Here is a 23441-nt window from a genome sequence, read left to right as displayed (position 1 = left end):
ATGAGAGAGGGGCGGGAGGGGGCTACCGGAACTGCCTCCCAGTGCCGGCTTCTGTCTGGGTGTTGAGTTCCGGCACCAGAGTTCCCGGGCCTTTTGGCCTGTGCGGTCTGCACCTTTTTAAGCAGTGGAATTCTCCAGTGCTTTACTGTTTTCTTGTTACGATTATTTATTTTATTTCCTGTGGTGTTTCAGCCTTCATCCCTTCACCGTTTTTTTTGGTTGTTGTTGTTTTTGAGACGGAGTCTCGCTCTGTCGCTCAGGCTGGAGTGCAGTGGCGCAGTCTCGGCTCACCGCAACCTCCGTCTCCCGGGTTCTAGCAATTCTATTGCCTCAACCTCCCGAGTCCCTTCACCGTTTTTAAAGACTAATTGGAGTAACTGGCCTTGGAACCTGTAGTCAGTCATTTGCCTCAGGTTTACCTGCCAGTCCCACCCGTTTAAAGCAAGGGAATTCGACCCCCTTGTCTTGAATGGGCCTAAGAGGAGCGGTCGGTTCTGTTCCTTTCTTGGTGGATAGCCGTTTAAAACTTGGAGGATGGACTCTACGAACTCTAGACGGCGACGTTCTTAGATGTTTTCGTTCAGTGAGGTTCTGGAACATTTCAACTGCAAGTCCGCCTTCCTTGGTTGACTCTGGTATTTTTATTATGACTTCATGTATTTTTATCTGCTTTGCTTTTACACATTTATTTATTTAAAGTGCAACGTGGGGTCGGAAAAGTGTAATACCTTTCCTCACCACCCACCCATTATAAGGATCACAGCCACCACTCGTAAAACAGAAGACAGGTTAACAAGGTAAAAGCATAGCAAATCTAATCAGAGTTTTACATCATCGGGCTTCAGAGACCAGGGAAATCTCTATTTTTATGCGTAGGACCCATGAAGAATAGACAGCTGTGTAAAAATGTGATTGGACTAAGGATATGCTCTAATGTTAATAAACTGAGGGAGGAAACCTAGCAAGGTCTGTTTGTTCAGATTCTTCTTGGCCTCTCTGTATCATTCCTCCTATGGAGGAGGAAGGACCCATCTGGAATGAGGGTCTCAACGACCTACTCTAAGGCAAGGTAGGTTAGAGAATTTCTTTATGGCCAGTTACTACAGAGAACGGCAGGGAAATATTACAGTACCAGTTTTTATGGCTTGCTTTGTAGGAGAGGGATTATAGTTTTCTCTCACTCACTTTGGGGAAGAGGAATTCTGGTTTCAGAGACTCACTTCAGGGACGAAAGATTGGCAGGAGACAGAAGGGCAAGAGAAGATCAGAGGGAGACTTTCCCGAGGCTGCTTCTGAGGCCTTCCAGTCTCTTTGTCCCTCCTCATCACACATAATGTCAGAATTTGCTGTTGGATTATTTGTATGTTTGTGAGAATTATAAAAGCATTAATGAATGTTTTATATACTTGGTTTGTTATATCATCTCATTTCTTTTTAAGAAATTAGTTTCTTTGAAATCACCTGTGTGATTTTGCTAGATTTTAGCAGAGCAGGCTGACTTTTGTTAAAACTGGGGAACCCTCCACAGATCATCCCACATTCTTCTTTTGCCACCCAAATAAGACATTTATCTCATTGCTACTGTATTTTGTTACTACTAATACTGTTTTTCTTTCTATGAGCACACGAATGCTATCAATAAGCACAGTTTGGTTTTAAAAATCAACATTCTACATGTGGGTTTCTGTAGTAATTTGTTAGTTTCTTTTAGTTTCGCTTTCTGGGTTTCACTTTCCACAACTTCAGTTACTAGAAGTCAGCTGCTGTCTGAAAATACGAAATGGAAAATTCCAGAAATGAACAATTAATAACTAGTAAGTTGCATACTGTACTGTGTCGTGTGATAAAGTCCCACACCACTGTGCTCGGTCCTTCCTGGGGCCACAAATCATCCTTTTGTCCAGCATATCCACACTGCATATACTCCACTTGCCTGCTGGTCATAGAGTAACATGCAATGGCACTCACTTATTTATTGAGCACCTATTATAAGCTAGTTGGTGTGAAGTCCCAAGGTTTACAGTGGTGAACAGAACAGACTAGGCCCCAGCCTTTATGATGTAGTCTGGTGCAGGCAGGCAGACATTAAACAAATAATTACACAAATAACATTTAATTCAAATTGTGATAAAAAGATATGAAGGGAAAAGAGTACTATGACAGTGTAGGGGGAGCTCGTACTAGACGGGGCAATCAGGAAGGCCACCCTGTGAAACTAACTTTTATGGAGATCTGAAGGGTTAAGCAAGCGTTAACCAGGGAAAGGTTTCCTGGAAGGTGGGGAGGGCTGTTCAGACAGCAGGGAGAGTGTGAGCAAAGATCCTGAGGCAGAAAGGAGCTTGGTGCTTGAGAAAAATAGAGAAGCCTATGTGGCTGGGACACAGTGAGCCAGAGGACAAGCCTAGGGGGTAGGCACCAGGCCATGCATGGATTTGTGGCACGTGTTTAGGATTTTGAACTTTATCCTTAGAGGAGTGGTAACACATTGAAGGAAGTGTCATGAACATATTTATGTTTTTAAAAAGATTGCTCTGGCTACTGTGTGGAAAATGAGTTTATGTATTAGAAAATATGGTTGACATAATAATGGCCTCCCAATGATACCCACATCCTAATTCCCAGAATCTGTCAGTATGTTAAGTTACATGGCAAAGGGGAGGCAAAGGGGTCTCAAAGTAATCACAAGGGTCCTTAAAAGTAGAACATGGGGACAAAAGACATGGTCAAAGAGATACAACATGGCTAGTTTTGGAGATGAAGGAAGGAGGTCACAATCCAAGGTATGTGGGTAGCTTCTAGAAGCTTGAAAAACCAATAGATTCTCTCCTACAACCTTCAGAAGGGCATCAAACTCACCTTGATTTTAGCCCATTGAGATCCATGTAAGATTTCTACAGAAATGTAAACAAAAAATGAATGTTGTATTTAAGCCATTGTGTTTGTGGTAATTTCTTCTAGCAGCAATAGAAAACTAATGCTAAGAGGTATAAGGGGCTGTAGGAAGACTAATTAGGAGGTTATAATATAGTCCAGGGTAGAGATGAAGGTGACTTGGACTATGTGGGTAGTAGTAGGAGGAGAGAGAGATCAATTCAAGCTGCATCTTAGGTGATGACTTAGCTTTCTGGCATAGGCAGCCAGGAATAAGATGTTTTCAGTGAGCTTGGAAAATGGAAAGCTATATGGAAGATAGCAAGAGTTTGGTTTTGGACCCACTATGTTTAATGTGCCAATGAGACATCAAGTGGTAAAGTTTGGAAGGCAGTTGGTTAGGTAAGTAAGCCTGGAGCTCAGAGAAGAAGGCTGGGCTAGAAATTGAAATTCAGGCCTTAGCAACTTTAGATAGTCTGTCACCCAGGCTGGAGTGCAGTGTGGCACAATCTCGGCTCATTGCAACCTCTGCCTCCTGGATTCAGGTGATTCTCGTGCCTCAGCCTCCTGAGTAGCTAGGACTACAGGTGTGTACTATCATGCCTGGCTAATTTTTGTTTTAGTAGAGACAGGGTTTTACCATGTTGGCCAAACTCCTGACCTCAAGTGATCGCCTGCCATGGCCTCTCAAAGTTGTAATCAGTCATGAGCCACTGTGCCTGGCCCCTAGTAAAGCAGTATTTTAGAAATTAATGTTTTTATTGTCATTAAGAAGGATAATTTTTTTTTATTTTTGCAGCTTTTTACAAAGTACTTGTTTTTAATTTGATGATGCATAGTTTGAGATGTAGGTTAGATCTAGACATTTTGATTTTTTTTACCCTATATGTTTACTAAATTAGGAAATTTTATGCCACAATTGTAGATTGTCAGGACTTGCAACTTGTGTTTGCTGACTCTGTCAGATGTTTTGGAATAGCAAGGTCAAACACAGACTGAGAGATTCTCAGAAGATTTCTCCCTGAAGATTATATCTTGTGCTGTTTCAGTTGCTTGATTGACAAGCTTATAATATTAAACAATTATAGGGGTGAATGTTTCAACCAGCCTGAATGTTTGGAAGACAGGAACAAGTGGATTCTTAACTTATTTTTTTACTTCGTCAGTATCTGTAAAGTATTTTCCCATGTTTTATTTTAACATTTAGTTGTGTTCTTTATACACACAGTAGTATAATCGGTCTCACTCTGATGAGTGAAGAAAACCATCAGGTTTTGGGAAGGAATCACATCCTAGCAATTGAGCTGTTTGCAACATAGCTTGGTGACTTTGAAAAATGTGATATTTTAATCTAAGCATTAAAAATCAGGGTATTTTGTTCCTGAAGTAGTAGTTTCATGCTATGTAAAATTCTAGATATATTTCTGCTATACTCCACTTAAGCAGGCCTCTAGAAAACATAGAATTACTTTTTGATATTGTTGGCATTATAAAGAATATTTTTAATCTCATCCTTCATATTAGAAAATTGTCACCACTTTTTTCCTTGACAGCCAGCAAACTTGAGTGGGAAGAATAATCTTGCAAATGCTGCCATTTCCCTCCACAACATCTGAGAGCACATACTCTGAATAGGCAATATTTGATGATATTTACTTTCCATTATTTCCTTCAACACTCAGTTATAATCAGGAGGCATATTGTTGACTCCTGTTTCATATAAAAGTGTATGTTTTTGCTATTTATATACTTCATGCTTTGTCAATTTTGAATATGTTCCAACTTTTCACCTTATGTTGTAGCTCACAAAAGTATCGTCTAAATAAAAACTGTCTTCCCTGTACTATAAGTTTTCACTGAAATGCAGAATAAAAAGTTCTTGAGTACTTTCACCTTATCATATATTATATATATGTCAAGGACTGATTTATATTTTCTCCACAGGTAATTTATCCAATTGTAAAACAAAATATATGCTGAAACACTCATGTGATAGTAATTGCTCTTCTACATTGTGTTCCATGATAATATATGACATCCAGTAGAATCATTTAATAAAGAAATTTTGTCAATAGCTTGTTTCTTCCCAGGCATTAAATTTGAATTGACTAGCTTCTCAGCAGTATCAAGAATTTTTACCTGTTTTAGCTGAGGAATGCCTCTTTTCTCTTGGTTTCTTCTTTATCCTTATCAACACAGCAAATGGACTTCGGGGTTTTGTGAAAATAATCTGAAAGTTTACTTGGGTTTTATACTATTATATTTAAGTAAATGCTAACTATAGCTGATCTGAAAGTATCAACAGAGAGTGAATATAAGGGGATATTATAGTGAATGGTAACTTAAAAAAAAAAAGAAATTTTCATGCAGATCATCATTAATCTTACATTTGAACTTTTCAAAACGTATGTAGACAAATTTCTTTCATTACTTTGCCCCTGAAAATGCCTTTGAACTATTTCATAATCCCTGAGGACCATCTTTTCAAGATTCTGAGAGGAAACAAGAAGGGCTAGGACTGAGCCATTAGGAACTCTATATGTTACAAGCTGAGTAGAAGTTAAAGTGCAAAGGAGATCAAGAATTTATGGACAAAAAAATAAGATGATCTGGAGAGTGTCATGTGATAGAAACCAAGTGAAGAGTGATTCAGGACAGAGGATAAACTGAAATGTTGCCATGAAATAAGTAAGACGAGGACTGAAAAGAGCATAGGATTTAGTAATGTGAAGCTCATTAGACATCCTAGGAAGTGTCTTTTTTTTTTTTTTAAATGATGGTGGGTGAGAAGGGTTGGATCACAAGCTAGAAAAGTTAAATTGGAGTGGGTGTTAGCGTGGAAAGTGAAGAAATAAACATAGTGTATAGACAAAGAGTTACAATTCGTAAGTCACCAAAGGAGATAAGATGAGATCCTAAAAGCGCTCAATCTGAAAGAAGATATAAAAAGATGAAAACGAGAACAAAGAACAGGTGGGACCAACAAAAGCAAATAACAAGGTGGTAAACTTAAAGCTAACCGTATCAATAACTATACTACATATGAGTGCTCTAAACACCCCAATTAAAAGATAGAGATTTTCAGATTGGATTAAAAAAACAAGACCAAAGTGTAAGTTGCCTATAAGAAGCATACTTTGAATATATGGACACAAATAGAATAAAACTAAATAGAGGAAGATATACAGTGGTAACCCTAATGAAGAAAGTGAGAGTGGCTTATTAATGGTAAGGTAGATTTCAGAGATAATGATATTATCAAGGATAAAGAATGTCATTTCCTAATGATGAAGAGATCAGTTAACCAGAAACAATCCTAGATATTTAGACATTAGAGCTTTAAAATACATGAAACAAAATTAATAGAATAGTAGTAAGAAATAGAAAGTTATACTTGGAGATTTCAGTAGTTTTCTCCAAATAATTGATGGAATACGTAGATAGAAAATGACCAACAATATAGAAAACTTTAACACCACTGTCAGCTGTCTTGATCTGCTTGGCATTTTTAGAACAGTTCACCCATCAACAGCTGAATATATATGTATTTTCTTTTTTTCCAACTACATGGAGAACCTGTAAAAAGATATGCCAAATTCTGGGCCATGAAACATGTCTCAATACATTTGAAATAATTGAAGTAATACAAGATGTACATTCTGACCTAAATGGAATTAAGTTAGAAATCAGTAACAGAAAGATCTATAAAATTCCCAAGCATTTGGTAAATTAATAACACTTTAAAGTAACCCATGGGTTGAAAAAATGAAGAGAGAAAATAGTATGAAAACACAACATAACAAATTTGTGGGATGGTGCCGAAGCAGTACTTACAGCTAAATTAATGACTGTATTGGGAAAGAAGAAATGTTATAAATCAATGATCATAGCTTTCTAAGAAACTAGAAAAAGAAGAGGAAGTTAAACAAGAGCAAGGAAATAAAGGTTAGAGTGGAAATCACTAAAACAGAAAACAACAATGAAAATCAGTGAAACTGAAAGCTAGTTCTTTGAGAACATCCATACTATTAAAAAATTTCTAGCCAGACACATCAGGATAAAAAGAAGACACAAATTACCAATATTGAGAATGAGAGAGGTAACATCACTATGTATTCTAAAGATATTAAAAAGATAAAGGAATGTTATAAATAACTCTATCAGTCAGTATGACAACTTGGATCAAATGGACATATTCCTAGAGAGACACAAACTACCAAAGCTCACTGAAGAAGCAGATAACACAAATAATCTAATATCAGTTAAATAATTTGAATTTGCAGGAAAAAAAAAATCATTGTGAAAGAAAATTCCAGGTTCAGGTGGTTTCAGTGGTGAATTCTACCAAACTTTTAAGGAAGAAATAATGCTCATTAACACAGTTTTAGAAAACTGAAGAGGATATAATACTTCACAACTCATTTCATGAGGCTGTCATTACCCTTATATTAAAATCCATCATAGAAAATATAGACCAGTATTCTGTATGAACATACATGAACAATTTTAAATAGACTTTTTGCAACTCAAATCTAACATGTATGAAAGAATTAATACATATGGCCAAGTGGTGTTTAATCCAAGAATGCAAGGTTGGTTTAATATTTGAACAGCAATCAATGTAATTCACCAGGTAAACAAACTAAAATGAAAAACCATATGGTGATTCCAATACATACAGAAAAAGCCTTCGACGAAATCTAATATTGATTCCTGATTAAAGTTCTTAGCAACGCAATAGAAAGGAACTTACTTAACCTGATGAAAGGTGTGCAGAAGAGGGTTAGCTCAACAGGCTGGGGCTGCTCAAACCTTGCCCATTCTTAAGCTTGTTTCCATGATTGTCCTTTGCTCACTTCCAGGGAACTAAGCTCTGAAATTTTTTGTCTTAATAGTGTATTTGCATGCCCGAGTCCTTGAGCCGTGCTGTACCAGTTTGTCTGGCGGGGTTTTGCTCTGTTGCCCAGGCTAGTCTCAAACTACTGACTTCAAGAGATCTAGTCTAAAACTCCTGGTTTCAGTCCATCATCTGGCTGCAGCCTCCCAAAGTGCTGTGATTATAGGCATGAGCTGCCATGCCTGGCTGAGAACAATCTTTTTCAGGTTTTAAAAGTGGCATTTCCATAATGACTAATGATGTTGCACATCTTTTCATGTAGTTATTTTCCATCTGCTTGTTTTCTTTGGTGTCATGTCTGCTAGCATTGGTTAGGCAAAGATTCTTTTTAGCTACAATAACAGAACCATGATCCACGAAAGGAAAAAGTGATAAAACAGACTTTTCAAGATTATAAAGTTCTGCTGTTGAAAACATGCTGCTAGGAGAATGAAAAGATAAGCCACATACTGGAGAAAGTATTTAAACAGCATGGATCTGATAAATGACTTATACCTAGAATATTTTAAGAACTCCAAAATCTCAAGAGAAGGAACTCAATTTTTTAAAGTGAGCTAAAGATTTGAATAGACACTGCACCAAAGAAGATAAGCAGATGGAAAGTAAGAACATGAAAAGATGCTCAATATCATTAATCTTTAGGGAAATGGAAAACAGAACCATAATATTGCCCATCTATCAGATTGGCAAAAATTAAAAAGGGCCCGAATGCCATTTATTAGGGTTTTGCCTTCATGATTTAATCACCTCCCAAAGAGGCCATTTCCATATATCATCACATTAGGAGTTAGAATTTTCACATAAGAATTTGGCAAGGACACAAACACTGAATCTGTAACATTCTGGCTCTGCTTCTTCCCCCCGCCGCAATGCATTTGTGTCCTCCTGCATGCAAATTATATTCATTTTGCCGCAGTCACCCCAAAAGTCTTATACCAGCATCAACTTTAAAGTTCAACATCTCATCTAAATATTATCTCAATCAGATGCAGTTGAGCCCAAGGTATGATTCATCCTGAGGCAAATTCTCCTCCACATATGACCCTGTGAAACCAAATATATGCTTCCAAAATGCAATGGTAGTTTGAGTTTGGTGGCTTATGCCTGTAATCCCAGCTACTTGGCAGGCTGAGGTAGGAGGATCACTGAGGCCAGGAGTTGAAGACCTGCCTGAGCAACATGGCAAGACTGTCTATGAAAGAATTGAAAAATTCATTAGCCAGGGGTGGTGGCATCTGGCCTGTTGAAAGCAAGGCAGTGGTCCACTCTTGTTGAACCAAGAAGGCATCCCAGATGATCTCTGAATTGCTTTTAGGGTCCTTCTTTGTTTTAAAGAGTAGCACACATTTGCAGCTGAATTGCTCTGTGGTCCCATCCTGTAAAATCCAAGAAATATACCAGCCTTCCTTCATTTCTTCGCATCTACTATTTCTTCATTTCAGTTTGACAGTTTTCCTCCTGGGGTGGTCCACATCCATGCTAATCTTATCAAATGGTCATTTGGCCACACCCTTAGACTTTCATGTTCTTTTCCATATGGGTAGGTTGAGAATTTTCTGCATCTTTAAGTACTGGTTCCTTTTTGCTTAACAATTCTGTCTTTAAGTCATTCTCACTTCTTGTGTTTTATTTAAGTGATCTGGAGGACCCAGGCCACTCCTTCAGCAAATTGTTTAGAGGTTTCCTCAGCCAAATATCCAATTTCACTTGCAAATGCATGTGTCTTTATAACTGTTAAATCTTTATGTTGGGTTATCCATTGTTTCATGATAAAATGGCCCTACTTTTTATAGTAACACTTTTTGATTTAAAATATTTTGCCTGGCATTAGTACAGTCACTCCAGCTTTTTTATGACTGTTGTTTACATGGTATTTTTTATTTGTCTTACTTTCCACCTGTTTGTGTCTTTGAATCTAACGTATATTTCTATAGACAGCATACAGTTGGATTTCAAAAAAATCTAATCTGCATAATCCACCTTTTGATTGGATTAGTTTACTTACACTTAATACTATTATTTAATTGCTTGTTATTTTTTACATCTGCTGTTTTACTTTTTGTTTTCTATTCAATTTTTTTCAAACTTTGGAATATTCACATGTATATAGTAATGTATCTTAGAGATAGTACCCAAGACTAAACATAGATTTATTTATGTTTCATGTATGTCTTATAGTTTGAAGGTAATTTTATACAATATTTTTCATACTTTTGTGCATGAAACGAAGTTAGTGTACACTGATCCATTAGAATGCAAAGATGTCGTATCTCCATCACTTATGTGGACAAATTTTTGGTGATTTGGCATTATCATCATTTCTGACTCTGAATTTACATGCTATGTCTTTTAAGGAAGCTAATAGAAAAAAGGGGAGAACAGGTGTGTAGTGTCTATATATTTAATTTATTATATATACCCTCTTATTTACTCTGATTCTTCTTGTGGATTTGAGTTACCATATGGTGTTATTTCCTTCTCCAATATAGCTTTGTTCCCACTGCCTCCTTGGTGCTGTTATTGTATGTTTAACAATTCTGTACATTATATATTACAGGGCTAATGATATAATTAAATACATGTTTAAAAAATTGAAACATAATAGATATACATATTTTCAGGACATGTGATAATTTAATAAGTTCACATAAAATTTACATATGATATCTGTTACCTTAAATACTTACCTTCTTTATGCTAGAAACCATTCAAACTATTCCCTTTTAGATATTTTGAAATATACAATGGATTATTATAAATTATAGTCACCCTACTATCTATTGACCACTAGGTCTTACTACTTCTAGGTCTTATTTCTTATATCTAACTGTATATTAGTACCCATTAATCAACCTCTTTTAATCACTCTCTCCCTGCCTCCCTTTCCAGCCTCTGGTAACCACCAGTCTACTTTGTCTCTTGATGCATTCCTTATTTAGCTCCCACATATGAATGAGCACATGAGATATTTGTCTTTCTGTTCTCAGCTTATTTTACTTAACATGATGAATTCTCGTTCCATCCATGTTGCTGCAAATGTCATGAATCCATTCTTTTTTACAGTTGGATAATCCATTGTGTATGTAAACCACATTTTAAAAAATCTGTTCTTCCACGGATGGATACTTAGGTTGATTCCGTATCTTGGCCATTATGAATCATTCTGCAATAAACATGGGAGTACAGATATGTCTTCAGTACATTGATTTTTTTTTTCTTTTAGGTATATACTCAGTAGTGGAGTTGCTGGATAAAATGGTAGTTTTGTTATTTTTTGAGGCACCTCTATACAGTTTTCCGCGGTGACTCTACTTATTTACATTCCCACCAACAGTGTACAAAGGTTCCCTTTTCTCCACATCCTTGTTAGCATTTGTTATTCCTTGTTTTTTTTATAAAAGCTATTTTAATTGGGATGAGATGATGTCTCATTTTGGTTTTGGTTTGCATTTCTCTGAAAATCAGTGATTCAGAGCATTTTCTCATATACTTGTTGGCAATTTGTATGTCTTTTGACAAATATTTATTCAGGTCTTTTGCCCACTTTTAAATTGGATTATCTGTGGCATTTTTTTTCTTTTGCTGTTGAATTAAGCTCTTTATATATTCTTATTATTAATCTTTTGTCAGATTGATAGTTTGTACATATTTTCTCCCATTCTGTGACTTGTTTCTTCACTTTATTGATTGTTTCCTTTGTTATATAGACTCTTTTTAGCTTGATGTAATTCCAGTGATCTATTTTTGCTTTGGTTGCAGTGCTTTTGAGGTCTTACACAAAAAATCTTGCCCAGACCAATGTTTTGAAGCATTTCCCCAATGTTTTCTTCTAGTAGTTTCATAGTTTCAGGTCTTAGATTTAAGTCTTTAATTCATTTTGATTTGATTTTTTTAAATATGGTAAGAGAGAGTGGTATAGTTTTATTCTTCTGCAAGCTGGATATTCTTTATCCAGTTTTCCCAGCACCATTTACTGAAGAGACTGTTCCCATTGTGTGTTTATGGCGACCTTGTTGAAAATGAGTTAGCTATAAATGTGTGGATTTATATCTGGGTTCTCTGTTCCATTGCTCTGTGTATCTGTTTTTATGCAAGTATCAAGATGATTTGATTACTGTAGCTTTGTAGTATATTTTGAAGTCAGGTAATGTGAGGCCTCCAGCCTTATTTTTGCTCAAGATTGCCTTGGCTATTCAGGGACTTTTGTGGTTCCATGTAAATTTTAGGATTTTTTTTCTGTGAAGAATCTCACTGTTATTTTGATAGGGATTATGTTGAACCTGTAAATTGATTTGGGCAGTATTGTCATTTTAACAATATTGTGGCCGGGTGCAGTGGCTCACACCAGTAATCCCAGCACTTTGGGAGGCGGGCAGATCACGAGGTCAAGAGATTGAGACCATCCTGGCCAACTTGGTGAAACCGTGGCTCTACTAAAAAATACAAAAATTAGCTGGGTGTGGTGGTGCACGCCTTTAGTCCCAGCTACTCAGGAGGCTGAGGCAGGAGAATTGCTTGAACCCAGGAGGCGGAGATTGCAGTGAGCCTAGATTGTGCCACTGCACATCAGCCTGGCGCCTGGAGACAGAGCAAGACCCTGTCTCAAAACAAAACAATATTGTTCCTATTTATGAGCATGGAATATCTTTCCATTTTAATGTCCTCTTTAATTTGTTTCATAACCATTTTATAGTTTTTCCTGTTTAGGTCTTTCACTTTAGTTAAATTGACTTCTATGTATTTTATATTCTTTGTAGCTATTGTAAATTGAATTGCTTTCTTGATTTCCTTTTTAGATTGTTTGCTCTTGGAACATATAAATGCTACTCATTTTTGAATGTTGATTTTGTATCCTACAGTTTTACTGAATGTGTCAGTTCTAACAAGTTTTCAGTGGAGTTCCTAGGTTTCTTTAAGAATAGGATTATGTCTTCTGTGAAAAAAGGAAATTTGATTTCTTTTTCGCCAATTTGGTTGCCATTTATTTCTCTTTCTTGCCTAATTGCTCTTTCCAGGACTTTCAATATGACGTTGAGTAACAGTAGTGAGAGTAGACATCCTTGTCTTGTTCCAGGTTTTAGAGGAAAGGCTGTGAATTTTTTCCCATTTAGTGGGATATTAGTTGTGGGTTTGTCATATGGCCTTTATTATTTTGAGATATGTTCCTTCTATATCCAGTTTGTTGAGGGTTTTTGTTATAAGAATATGTTAAATTTTATCAAATGCTTTTAAAACATCTGTTAAAATGATCGTATGGTTTTTCTTCTTGGTTCTGTTGTGATCTGTCATGTTGATCGATTTGTGTATGTTGAACCATCCTTACATCCCTGGTATGTGAATCCCACTTGGTGATGGTGAATGATTTTTTTAATGTGTTGTTGAATTCTGTTTGCTAGTATTTTATTGAGCATTTTGGCATCTACGTTCATGGGTAATATTGGTGCATAGTTTTCTTTGTGTCCTTATTGGGTTTTGATATCAGGATAATGCTGTCTCATAGAATGAATTTGAAGTATTTCTTCCTTTTCAATATTTTTTGAAGAGTTTGAGAAGAATTGGCATTAGTTCTTTAAATGTTTGGTAGAATTCAGCAGTGAAGCCATCAGGTTCTGAGCTTTACTTTGATGGGAGATGTAATTACATGGTCAGTCTTGTTACTTGTTACTGGTTTGTTTAGGTTTTACTTTTCTTTATTTTTCCTTTTCTTTCTTTTCTCCTCTTCTCTGTTCTTTTCTCTTTTCTTTTCATTTTTGTTTTTCTTTCTTCCTACAGAATCTCTGTTTCCTAGGCTGGAGTACGGTGGTGCAGTCATAGCTCATTGCAGCTTTAAATGCTGGGTCTCAAGTGATACTCCCACCTCAGCCTCCTAAGTATTTGGGACCACAGGCACATGTCCAGCTAATTTTTAAATTTTGTGCAGAGACAGAATTTCACTATGTTGCCTAGGCTGATCTTGAACTCCTAGCCACAAATGATCCTCCTACTTCGGCCTCTTAAAGTGCTGGGATTACAGGCATGAGCCACTGCACCCAGCCTGTTCAAGTTTTCTATCTCTTTTGATTTAATCATAGAAAATTATATATGTCCAGGAATTTAGCCGTTTCTTCTAGGTTTTCTAATTTATTGGCATATAGTTGTTCACAATCATCTCTAATAATTATTTGTATATCTTGTGGTCTCAGTTTTTGTCACCTTTTTTACTTCTGATTTTATTTATTCAGATCCTTTCTTTTTCTTAGTCCTGCTAAGACTAAAAATGGTCCATTTTTATTTATCTTGAAAAACTCCTCCTTGTTTTTTTTTTTTTTGTCAATGCTCTCACCTTTATTTCTCTCCATATACCCGTGATACAGATATTTCATACATAACAAGGTCAAAGACATACACACGTTCTACGTAAAACAGAGGCAGAACCATGGCTAAAACATCTAACCCAGCAATCAACTCATTTCCCTGAGGAGTGCGGGTGGGGTGGGGGAGGACTCACAGGCAGTTCACCAACACCTGGGAAATCCTTGGCTTCATTGAGAATGAATGACTCTTGGTGGGGATTCAGACAATGGAGTAGTGAGAAGAAGGCCTTTTTTTCCAGGGCTCTTGACTCTCAGTATCAATAGTCAGTTGTGGGTTGCTACCTTCTATTTCTTTCAGCAGCTTATTGAGTTCATCAGTAAAGTCATCTACTTTCAACCTGAGTGTCTGGAGGGTGCCATTTGGACGTGTCAAGGTTTCAAACAGCAACTTTACTCCACTATACCCCAAGGAATTCTGGCCCAGGTCCAGAGTGATGAGGGTCTGGTTGCAGCTGAGGACACAGCAGAGGTTCTCACAGCTGCCCGGAGGGACGGAACATCCCCACAACCACAGACATTTCAAATTACACAGTGGTTTCTTCAAAGCCTCACACAGGCCCTGCACTCCAGGAACTCCTATGTCATTCCGCCCCAGATCCAAGTTCGTTGGGCTTGATTTATCATGGAGAAGCTTTGTGAGGTGACCGCAGCCTTTGCTAGTTATGTCACAGTTCCACAGCACAATGGTCTGTAGTTTACACTCGGGGTAACTCAAGCCCTCACACAGAAACTTCACCCCTGTATCCCTGAGGGGGGCGGTTCTCGGCCAAGCACAGGTGCATCAGCTCCCGGCTGACAACCAAAACAGCAGCCAGGTCCTTGCAGTCGGCTTCTGTAAGGTGAGAGTTTTCCAACGACAACCTCTGCAGGAGGCACTTTGGGTGTTTCAGAGTTGTGTACAGCAACTTGGCACCCTCATCCAGGAGCTCATTGTTGGAGAGGTTTACGCACGTCAGGGACTGGTTGACTTCAAGGGCCAGGGAGAGATCAGCCCACTGCTGAGTGGTAGCAGAACAAGACACCAACCCGAGATACTGCAGGTTACATTTTGGGTGCTTCAGGACTTCACACAGTGCAGGAAGTGTATCATTCTGGGCACTGCCTCGAAGTCTTAGATGTGTTACACTCTTGTGACCTTGAAGAGCTAGGCAGAGGTTCCGATAAGCATCAGCTGGGGAAATGTTTTTGATCACCACTCTCTGGAGATGACAGTTGTCAGAAGCTATTTGTTCACGTAGAATCCTTAACAGTGAGGCACTAAGGAAGCTATTATTAATTTCTATAATGATTAGATCCTTGTTTGAGCCAAATATGGAACAAAGATCCGTCCAGAAAGGAAGCATGTGTTGATCATCCTGGGATCTCTCAACCTCAGCATCTGATTCAGAGGCAGTGACATTCTCTGGGAGCTTTGTCTTTATCACCTGCAGTGACATTTTCTCCAAGTTTCGACAATGCTTGAGGCAGAACGAAGAGGGCACAATGTCTGCGGCACTTAAATGCAGGGATATTTCTTTCAACGGGGCCATCACCCGCTTCACCAGCTCCTCTTCCTGAGACTCGTACAGACAGTGTAAGACCTCCTTCAGGTCCATCATGGTTGAGTATCTGTTCTCCTCACAAATGATGTCGCACTGCAGTAATTCCTGTTTGATCTCCTGTGACATCACGCAGCCAAAAGTGGTCTCCAACTCTGTGGCTCTCTTCTCGTTGGCAAGGCCGAATAAGAAGTGTCCTGCTTGGATCAGGTCGGGGTTCTGGAGTCGTTCTTCTCCAGAAAGCAGCTTTTGCACGTCCTTAATGTCCCAGGCGTGGCCATCCCTGTCCTCCTCCTCCTCCTCCAGGGCGTAGAACAATGCAGTGAAAAGCTGCTGGAAGCTGAGGTGGAGGAAGGAGTAGCAGTCTTTAGAGTCTCTATCCTGGCGGAGGATGCCTCTGTCCAGGAATGGGCGGAGATGGGACTCCTGCAACCCGAAGCTTTCCAGGTCCTCTCTGTGGAACGTGGACATCTGCGCCCACAGGCCCTGTGTAGCCAGGAGGCTCAGCGCCCGCAGCGTGCACCCGAGCTGTGAATCCTTCGGGAAGTGGCCGCAGAGAAAGTGCAGGAACAGCCCCGTGCGGGTGTGGCAGTTGGGGGCCGGGTCCTCCCCGTTCTCCATCTGCAGCTTCAGACTCGTGTACACCATTTAGCACACCGCAGGCGCCGAGCCCAGCTGGAACAGGGCTGTGTTGCTTCTTATCAGCTCAAAGGCACGCATGGCTTGGTCCTCCTCTCCAAAGTATCTCAGGAAATAGGCCCTCCTGTCCTCCTCCAGGAACCCCTCCACCCTTATGTAGATGGGCTGCTTCATCAGGGGCTGGAGGTCCCTCAGGGCTCAGGACCGCGTGGTGACCAACAGGGCGGCCTTGGGTAACATCTTCCTTTTCAGCAAACTCCCCAGGAGGACCGGCACCGGCTTCGGCTTCAGCCAGTCCGCGCAGATATTGTGGATCAGCGCCCTGGGTGGGGCTCCCAGCTCATCAAGGGCGTTGACCACGAACAGGATTTTCTGTGCTTCGGCTAGGATGTTTGGAATGTCATCCTGAAATTCCGGCCAGTCCCTGAAGACCAGCTCTGCAAAACTGCACAGGCCCAGGCGGCTGATCATTTTGCAGCTGAGGTAGAAAGCGTATTTGAATTTGTGGCCGAGGTTGTCCTCTGTCCAGTCCAACATTAATTTCTTGGTGAGCGTGGTTTTCGCAAGGCCGGCAGGGCCGTGCAGCACCACCGTGTTGGGAAGGGCCCGGGAAGCATCCTGGGGTTGCTGAATGGGATCAGCGTCGTGTATCTCTGAGCCACAGCTTGGACCTCTTTGCTGTTTCCGTGCCAGGCCTCCCACATTTGCCGGAACTTCATCTTCAGTATACTCCTGTGCCTGTCCTCTTTCACTGGCATTTCTTTTTTCAAGGCTTCAGCTTCTCTCAGGCTGCTGACATCTTCCTCTGTTTCTGTAAACGCTTGTGCTTCTGTCTCGAAGCGCACCAGCATTTCATCCAGGTCTACAGGCTTCGGTTCTCCTTTCCGTATTGTCTCTCTGAGTTCATCCTTCACTCTCTCAGACAGATCTGCTCGGTGCATCTTTTCAAAGACCTGGATGGTGGCCATCTCCATCCAGTAGCTGGGGCAATGGCTGGTGAGGATTTCTGCCAGTTGCTTCCCATCAGCCTTGTCTACCTCTGTCTGGGGGATCTTCTGTCTGTAGCTCATTTCCCAGGGTGATGGTCCCGATCAGAGACTTGAATTGGCTCAACTCATCCTGGCTGAGCTGCTCCAGAAGAGCCTTCAGGTTGAAGTCCAGCTGCACAGATGACACCATCTCGTCCCACGTGGGAGCGCCAATGAGAATGAAGGGAGGACTCCCAAGGCCTGGCCTTACTCCCCGGCTCTGAGCGGGCGGCTAAGAAAGCACTAATAAAAAGGTTTCTCTTTCGGCCCAACCTGTGATTGGTCCTCAGGGCCTGACCATTGCTGGGCACTTCCTGTACCCACCAGGAATCCTGAGCGGTGGGTGCTGACTCCTCACATGAGCTTCCCCATCTACACCTCTGGTTCTCAATCTTGGCTGCCTCTGAAAAACTCCTCTTTTTGCATCATTGATCTTTTGTATTGCTTTTTAAGTCTCAATTGCATTTATTTCTGCTCTGATATATTATTTCATTCCTTTGATTAATTTTGGATTTGGCTTATTCTTTTCTGGTTCCTTAAGGTATGCATTATTAGATTTTTTTAAAGTCTACTTTTTTGATACAGGTGTTTATTGCTATAAACTTCTCTTTTAGTACTGCTTTTGTTGTATCCCATAGGTTTTAGTATTTTGTAGTTCCACTTTCATTTGCTTCAAGAAATTTTGAATTTTCTTCTTAATTTCTTCATTGGCTAATTGGTCATTTTGGAGCATGTTGTTTAATTTTCATGTTTTTATGTATTTTCCAAAGTTCTTCCTTTCTTTGGTTTCTAGTTTTGTTTCATTGTGGTCAGTGAAGATAATTTATATGATTTCTGCTTTTTTGAGATTGTTTAGACTTTTTGTGGCCTAAGATATGGCCTATTCTGAAGAATATTTCATGTGTTGGTGAATGTGTATTCTTCAGCCATTGGGCGAAATGTTCTGTAAATGACAGGCCTATTTGATCTAGTGTGTAGTTGAAATCTGATGTGGTTTTTGTTGTTGTTGTTTTTCTATCTGGAAGTCCCTTACTTTTTTTTTTTTTTAAGTCCCTTACTTTTACTGTATTGCAGGACACCCCTCACTTTAAGTCTATTAATGTTTGTTTTATATACTTAAGATCTCTCTGGTGTTGAGTACATAAATATTTATAATTATTATATCCACTTGCCTAGTTGACCCCATTATCATTGTTTGTTGACCTTCTTTATTTACAGGCTGTTCATAGTCTATTTTATCTGATATAAGTATAGCTACTTTGCTCTTCTTTGTTTACAGTTTTATGGAATATCTTTATCCCTTCACTTTCAGTCTCGTGCATCTTTGTAAGTCAGGTGGGTTTCTTGTAGATAGCATATATTTGGAAATTTGGATCTTGTTTGTTTGTTTGTTTTCCCCCATTCAGCTACTCTGTGCTCTTTAATTGACGAAATGAGTTCCTTTGCATTTAGGGTTATTATTTATAAGATTGTCCTTACTAGTTCATCTTGTTGCTTATTTTCTGGCTGTTTTGTAACTGGTCTCTTCTTCCTTTCTTACATCTTCCTTTCTAGTTAAGTGATTTTTTCTCTGGTCATTTGTTTTAACTCATTGCTTTTTATTTTTAGTGGGTCTGTTATAGGTTTTTGTATTATGATTACCACAAGACTTACAAAAACATCTTATAGATACAACAAGTTATATTACAGAGAGATTAGAGATTCTTTGTAATTTAGCTGTTGAGTATCTTTTTTTTACCCACTAGGCCTGCCTCCTTTTAAGAACTAGATGGTGCCTTACACTCAGGTTTTTCTCAGCTCTAGTAAATAATTTAGAACACTGCCCATGTTGAATGGGAGAGGTACCAAACAGGTTATCCTGGGAGCGTGAGAAGGCTGACTAGAGTTTTATGCTTGGGAGACCTGTGGAATGAAGTTCCTACATGTGGTGTTGCTGAATAACTTCTCTGATTTGGTGTCTCCTTTGATTGTTACAGAGCAGTTTCCAGGATTAGGGAGCATAGGCACATTTTACTCCTTTGTCTCTGGCTATTTTCAGGGATATTTCTCCCTTCAGATATTCCCAGTGCTTCCTATAGGTTGAGGCAGGGACAGGTCTCCTGTGAGGGAACCCACGATGGTGGGAAAGCTGGTTGGCCACCTTAATCTCACTTTTTCCAGTGTAGAAACCATGAGCCACCAGGAAAGTTTTCCATATGCTTGATGCTGGACTGATTTTGTGGTGAGACATCAAGGGTAAGGAAATCTAATTCCCTTACTGTCTGCTCAGTTTTTTTTCACTTCTCTGTGTCCTTGGGAACTGTCTCTCCTACATTATATTTGCGTTCTGGTGATAATCTTGGTGCTGTGTATTTGTTTTGGGATTTCTGTAGGGGCAGGGAGTGAAGCCAGCTTTTTTCTGTGTTACCATCTTGGAACTGGTAGTTCATGTATTGGTTTAGAAAGGAGAAGTCAATAATTATACTTTTAAATTACTTACATAATTACCTGTACCAGCACACTTTTGTTCTTTTTTATCTTTCATGGATTATTATTACTGCCTAGTGTCATTTCAGCCTGATAAACTTCCTTTAGTATTTCTTGTTAAGCAGGTCTGCTAGCAGTCAGTTCTCTCAGTTTTTGTAATTGTGGGAATATCTTTATTTCACCTTCATTTTTGAAAGATAGTTTTGCTGGTATAAGATTCTTGGTTGATAGGTTGTTGTTTTTTTTGTTTTTTGTTTTTACTTTTTCTACTTTGAGAATGTTGTCTTCTGCCTTAGGCCTCTAGGATTTCTGATGAGAAGTCAGCTGTTAATCTCATTAGGATTCTCTTATATGTGATCAGTTGTTTTTCTCTTGCTGATTTAAAGATTTTGTTTGTCTTTGACTTTCAGCATTTTGACTTTGATGTGTCTGCATTGGATCTCTGTGATTTTCCCTTTTGGAGTTTATTGACCTTCTTGGATGTGTGGATATATACACACATACACATATGCATATATACATGTGTGTATATATACGTGTGTGCATGTGTCTGTGTCCATACAATTTACAAATTTGGATAGTTTTACTTTCTCTAAAGTTTGTTTCTGTGCCTTTCTCACCTCTGCTTCTGATACTCCAGTTATTTATATGTTGGTGCACTTAATGGTATCTACATTTCTCTGATGCTCTGTTCATTTTTCAATTTTTTTCTTTCTTTATATTACATCTGTTACATGATGTCTATTAATTTATGTTCACTTTTGCTGATATTTTCTTGGTTAAAAAATCTGAGCCTTTCTAGTAAGTTTTTTTTTTTATTTACTATACTTTTCAACTCTAGAATTTCCATTTGGTTATTTTAAATTATTTCTCTCTTTATTGATATTACTTATTCGATGAAACATTGTCATTGTAATTTCCATTAGCCTGTTAAGCATGGTTTCATTTAGTTCTTTGAACAAACTTGTAATAATTGCTTTGAAGTGTTTGTTTGCTTAGTCTACCGTCTGTACCCCATTTAGAGGCAGCTTTTTTTGGTTTTCACTGTGTATTGATGGCATCTTTATGGAGGTTTTTTTTTTGTATGTCTCATAATTTTTTGTTGAAAACTGGATATTTTAGGTAACATTGGATACTGATGCCTGTTGTGGTTGTTTGTTTGGTTATTGGCTTATCTGTTTAATGACATAGCTGAACAAATTTTGTAAAGTCCAGTTTCCTCACAGTGTGTAGCTTCTGATACCCTTGCTCAGATTTTTCCCCATTGTTCTTAATCTCACCCTGACTACTTATATGGCATCTCTGGGTTGGCATAGACTGTGTACTGGTCACAGATTCTGCTGAAGTTCCCTTAGATAGTCAGATTTTTACCCTTAAATGTTAAATGTGTGTGTGGCTTGGTGGCTGCTATTATATAGTTCAGGGAGTTTACATTGTTTTTTGGTCTTACATTTAGCCAGGTACTAGTAGCTTGGGAGTTTGTTCCTGAGAGGGCCCAACCTTGGGCATGTATACAGGATTCCAGATTGCCACGGATGATAATGCTGTTTCAGTAAACCCAGGCTTCATAGGAATCGGCCCTGGGTCAGAGTAGCTTCTGTTAAGTTGTGTTTGATCAGAAGTTGTTATTAAGACCCTTATGCCAGTGAAGTTTCTACTCTGTGTTGATAGGTATGTGTATAGCTCAGAGAATGTTTTCAAGACTGCCCCATGTCCTGCCCTGATCATTCCTGGGTGGATACAGCTTAGTGTTTTTATACTGCTTTTCTGACTCCTCTATGATCTAAGAGGGCTCTTCTTGACTGTCTCTGGTTCTCTGCAGTAAACTTCTACCTGCTCTGCCATTCTGCTTGTATTGGAGCTGCTAGCCTTTCTTAATTGTTTTTCATTAAGATCTCCACTGTTTTTCTCTTTTTTGAGATGGAGTGTAGTTCTTGTCTCCCAGGCTGGAGTGCAATGGCAAGATCTCAGCTCACTGAAACCTCTGTTTCCTGGGTTGAAGAGATTCTCTTGTCTCAGCCTCCTGAGAAGCCGTAGCTACAGATGCACACCACCACACCCAGCTAATTTTTTGTATTTTTAGTAGAGATGGGGTTTCACCATTTTGGCCAGGCTGGTCTTGAACTGCGGGCCTCAGGTGACCTGCCCACCTCAGCCTCCCAAAGTGCTGGGATTACAGGCCTGAGCCACTGCGCCAGGCCCACAGTTTTCAATAGTGCCCATAGGCATGGGGTCCTCCTCTCTTTTCCAAATAAAGTCAATCCTCTCAGGTGGAAATGTAGAGCTCTTTGTCCTGACATCCTGTCTTTCCCCTTGAGCAAAATCTTCATGCCACTGTACCTGGAGCTGAAGGTGAGACCCTTCTTTTCCCAGAGTAACACTCCATTCTTAGAGTGGGCACTGGGGTTGTGGTAGCTGCCCTTGGTCATCTTAGCTGGCTGCTCCTAGCACAAAACCTCTACTCTGGGAGCAGTCTGGGGTGGTGGCAGTTAGAGCCAATATTCTCAGCCTGCTGTACATGGAATAGAACTTCCACCTTTTGAATGGGGGCTAGGTAGGGGAAGAGAGACCGGTCCTCTGTATCACCTCTCCAGAACAGAGCTTCTGCATCTCTGGGCTAAAGGAGAGGAGAAACACCAGCAGCTTGCCCCTCCCAGGGTAAAACTAGCCACAGGCTGGGAGCCTGAGGGAGAGGGTGCCCTCTGCATGTCTTTTGGCTACATGTACCACATAACAAAGACCTGGTAGGATGTGGAGAATGGTGCACTTTGTAACTCAAATGCCACAGACTCTAACTTGTTCTGAGATTTAGTAAATTTTCTTGAATGAATATTTGTCCACTTTCTGTATGCCCTCAGTACACTTTCCAGAGACTTTAAACGTTTGTTTTTTTAAAAACAATTTTCAGCAGTTTTTAATTTTTAATTAATTAATTGATTTTTGTGAGATAGGGTCCTGCTCTGCAGTGGCATGATCTTAGCTCACTGCAGCCTTAAACTCCTAGGCTCTAGTAGTTTTTCCATCTCAGTCTCTCAAGTGGCTAGGACTACAAGCACCCATTAGCATGCCTGAGTACTTTTTATTTTTTTGTAGAGATGGAGTCTCACTATGTTGTCTAGGCTTGCCTCAAACTCCTGGCCTCATGTAGTCCTCCCTTCTCAGCCTCACAAAGCCCTGGGATTACAAGTGTGAGCCACCACATCCAGCTTGCTAGTTTTTAAAATGTAATTTTGCCAGTTCCACTGAGCTCCTTCTGTCATTCTGGAAGTTCTTCTTTTTCATTTTTAAGCTTTTAAGATCAGGTTTGGGATCTTCTTTATATGTAGAGGCAAGGAAGTTTTTATTACCAAATATGATTTCCTCAAGATATTCTACTCATGCTAACAAAATAAATTATTCTGTGTTGTAGTCTAAAATTTATATCAGAAAACTTGAAACCAGTCTGGAAGGCAGCATTATTTTCCTCATATAGACCAGGATTTTGACTTTAACTTCATTTTCTGCCCAGCTTTTCAGTTTGTTGATCCAGACTGACTATTCCCAGGCTCTGTAAATAAAGATTCTCTTTGTAGCAGATAACATTACAGACAGGCTCTATCAGCATATCCATTGCCCTTGAAACTTTACAGAATGCTTTGCCACTTTGTAC

General features: G+C 39.3%; 1 protein-coding gene and 1 pseudogene across 10 annotated transcripts in view; one reads left to right on the top strand and one right to left on the bottom strand.

The window, feature by feature from the left end:
• PARP11 (poly(ADP-ribose) polymerase family member 11) overlaps window positions 1-23441 on the top strand; it is a 48184-nt gene that overhangs the window by 219 nt on the left and 24524 nt on the right. For 4 of the 9 annotated variants that reach the window (XM_017975871.4, XM_078338471.1, XM_009003436.5 and 1 more), the window contains exon 1: window positions 54-797. The exons of 3 other annotated variants lie outside the window; for them this stretch is intronic. In XM_017975871.4, the coding sequence (XP_017831360.1) occupies window positions 655-797 (143 nt within the window). In that variant the 5' untranslated portion in view covers window positions 54-654. Of the gene's footprint in view, window positions 1-53; window positions 798-23441 lie in introns of those variants that run through there. 2 more of the 9 variants (XM_009003437.5, XM_035258397.3) reach the window with 1 other exon arrangement.
• On the bottom strand, window positions 82-23228 carry LOC108593094 (NACHT, LRR and PYD domains-containing protein 2 pseudogene; annotated as a pseudogene). Its single transcript, XR_013522529.1, has one exon. The product of XR_013522529.1 is annotated as an NACHT, LRR and PYD domains-containing protein 2 pseudogene (transcript).

Source organism: Callithrix jacchus, chromosome 9 (assembly GCF_049354715.1).
Source record: "Callithrix jacchus isolate 240 chromosome 9, calJac240_pri, whole genome shotgun sequence".
Classification (NCBI taxonomy): Eukaryota; Metazoa; Chordata; class Mammalia; order Primates; family Cebidae; genus Callithrix; species Callithrix jacchus.
This window is presented reverse-complemented; position numbering and strand designations above follow the sequence as displayed.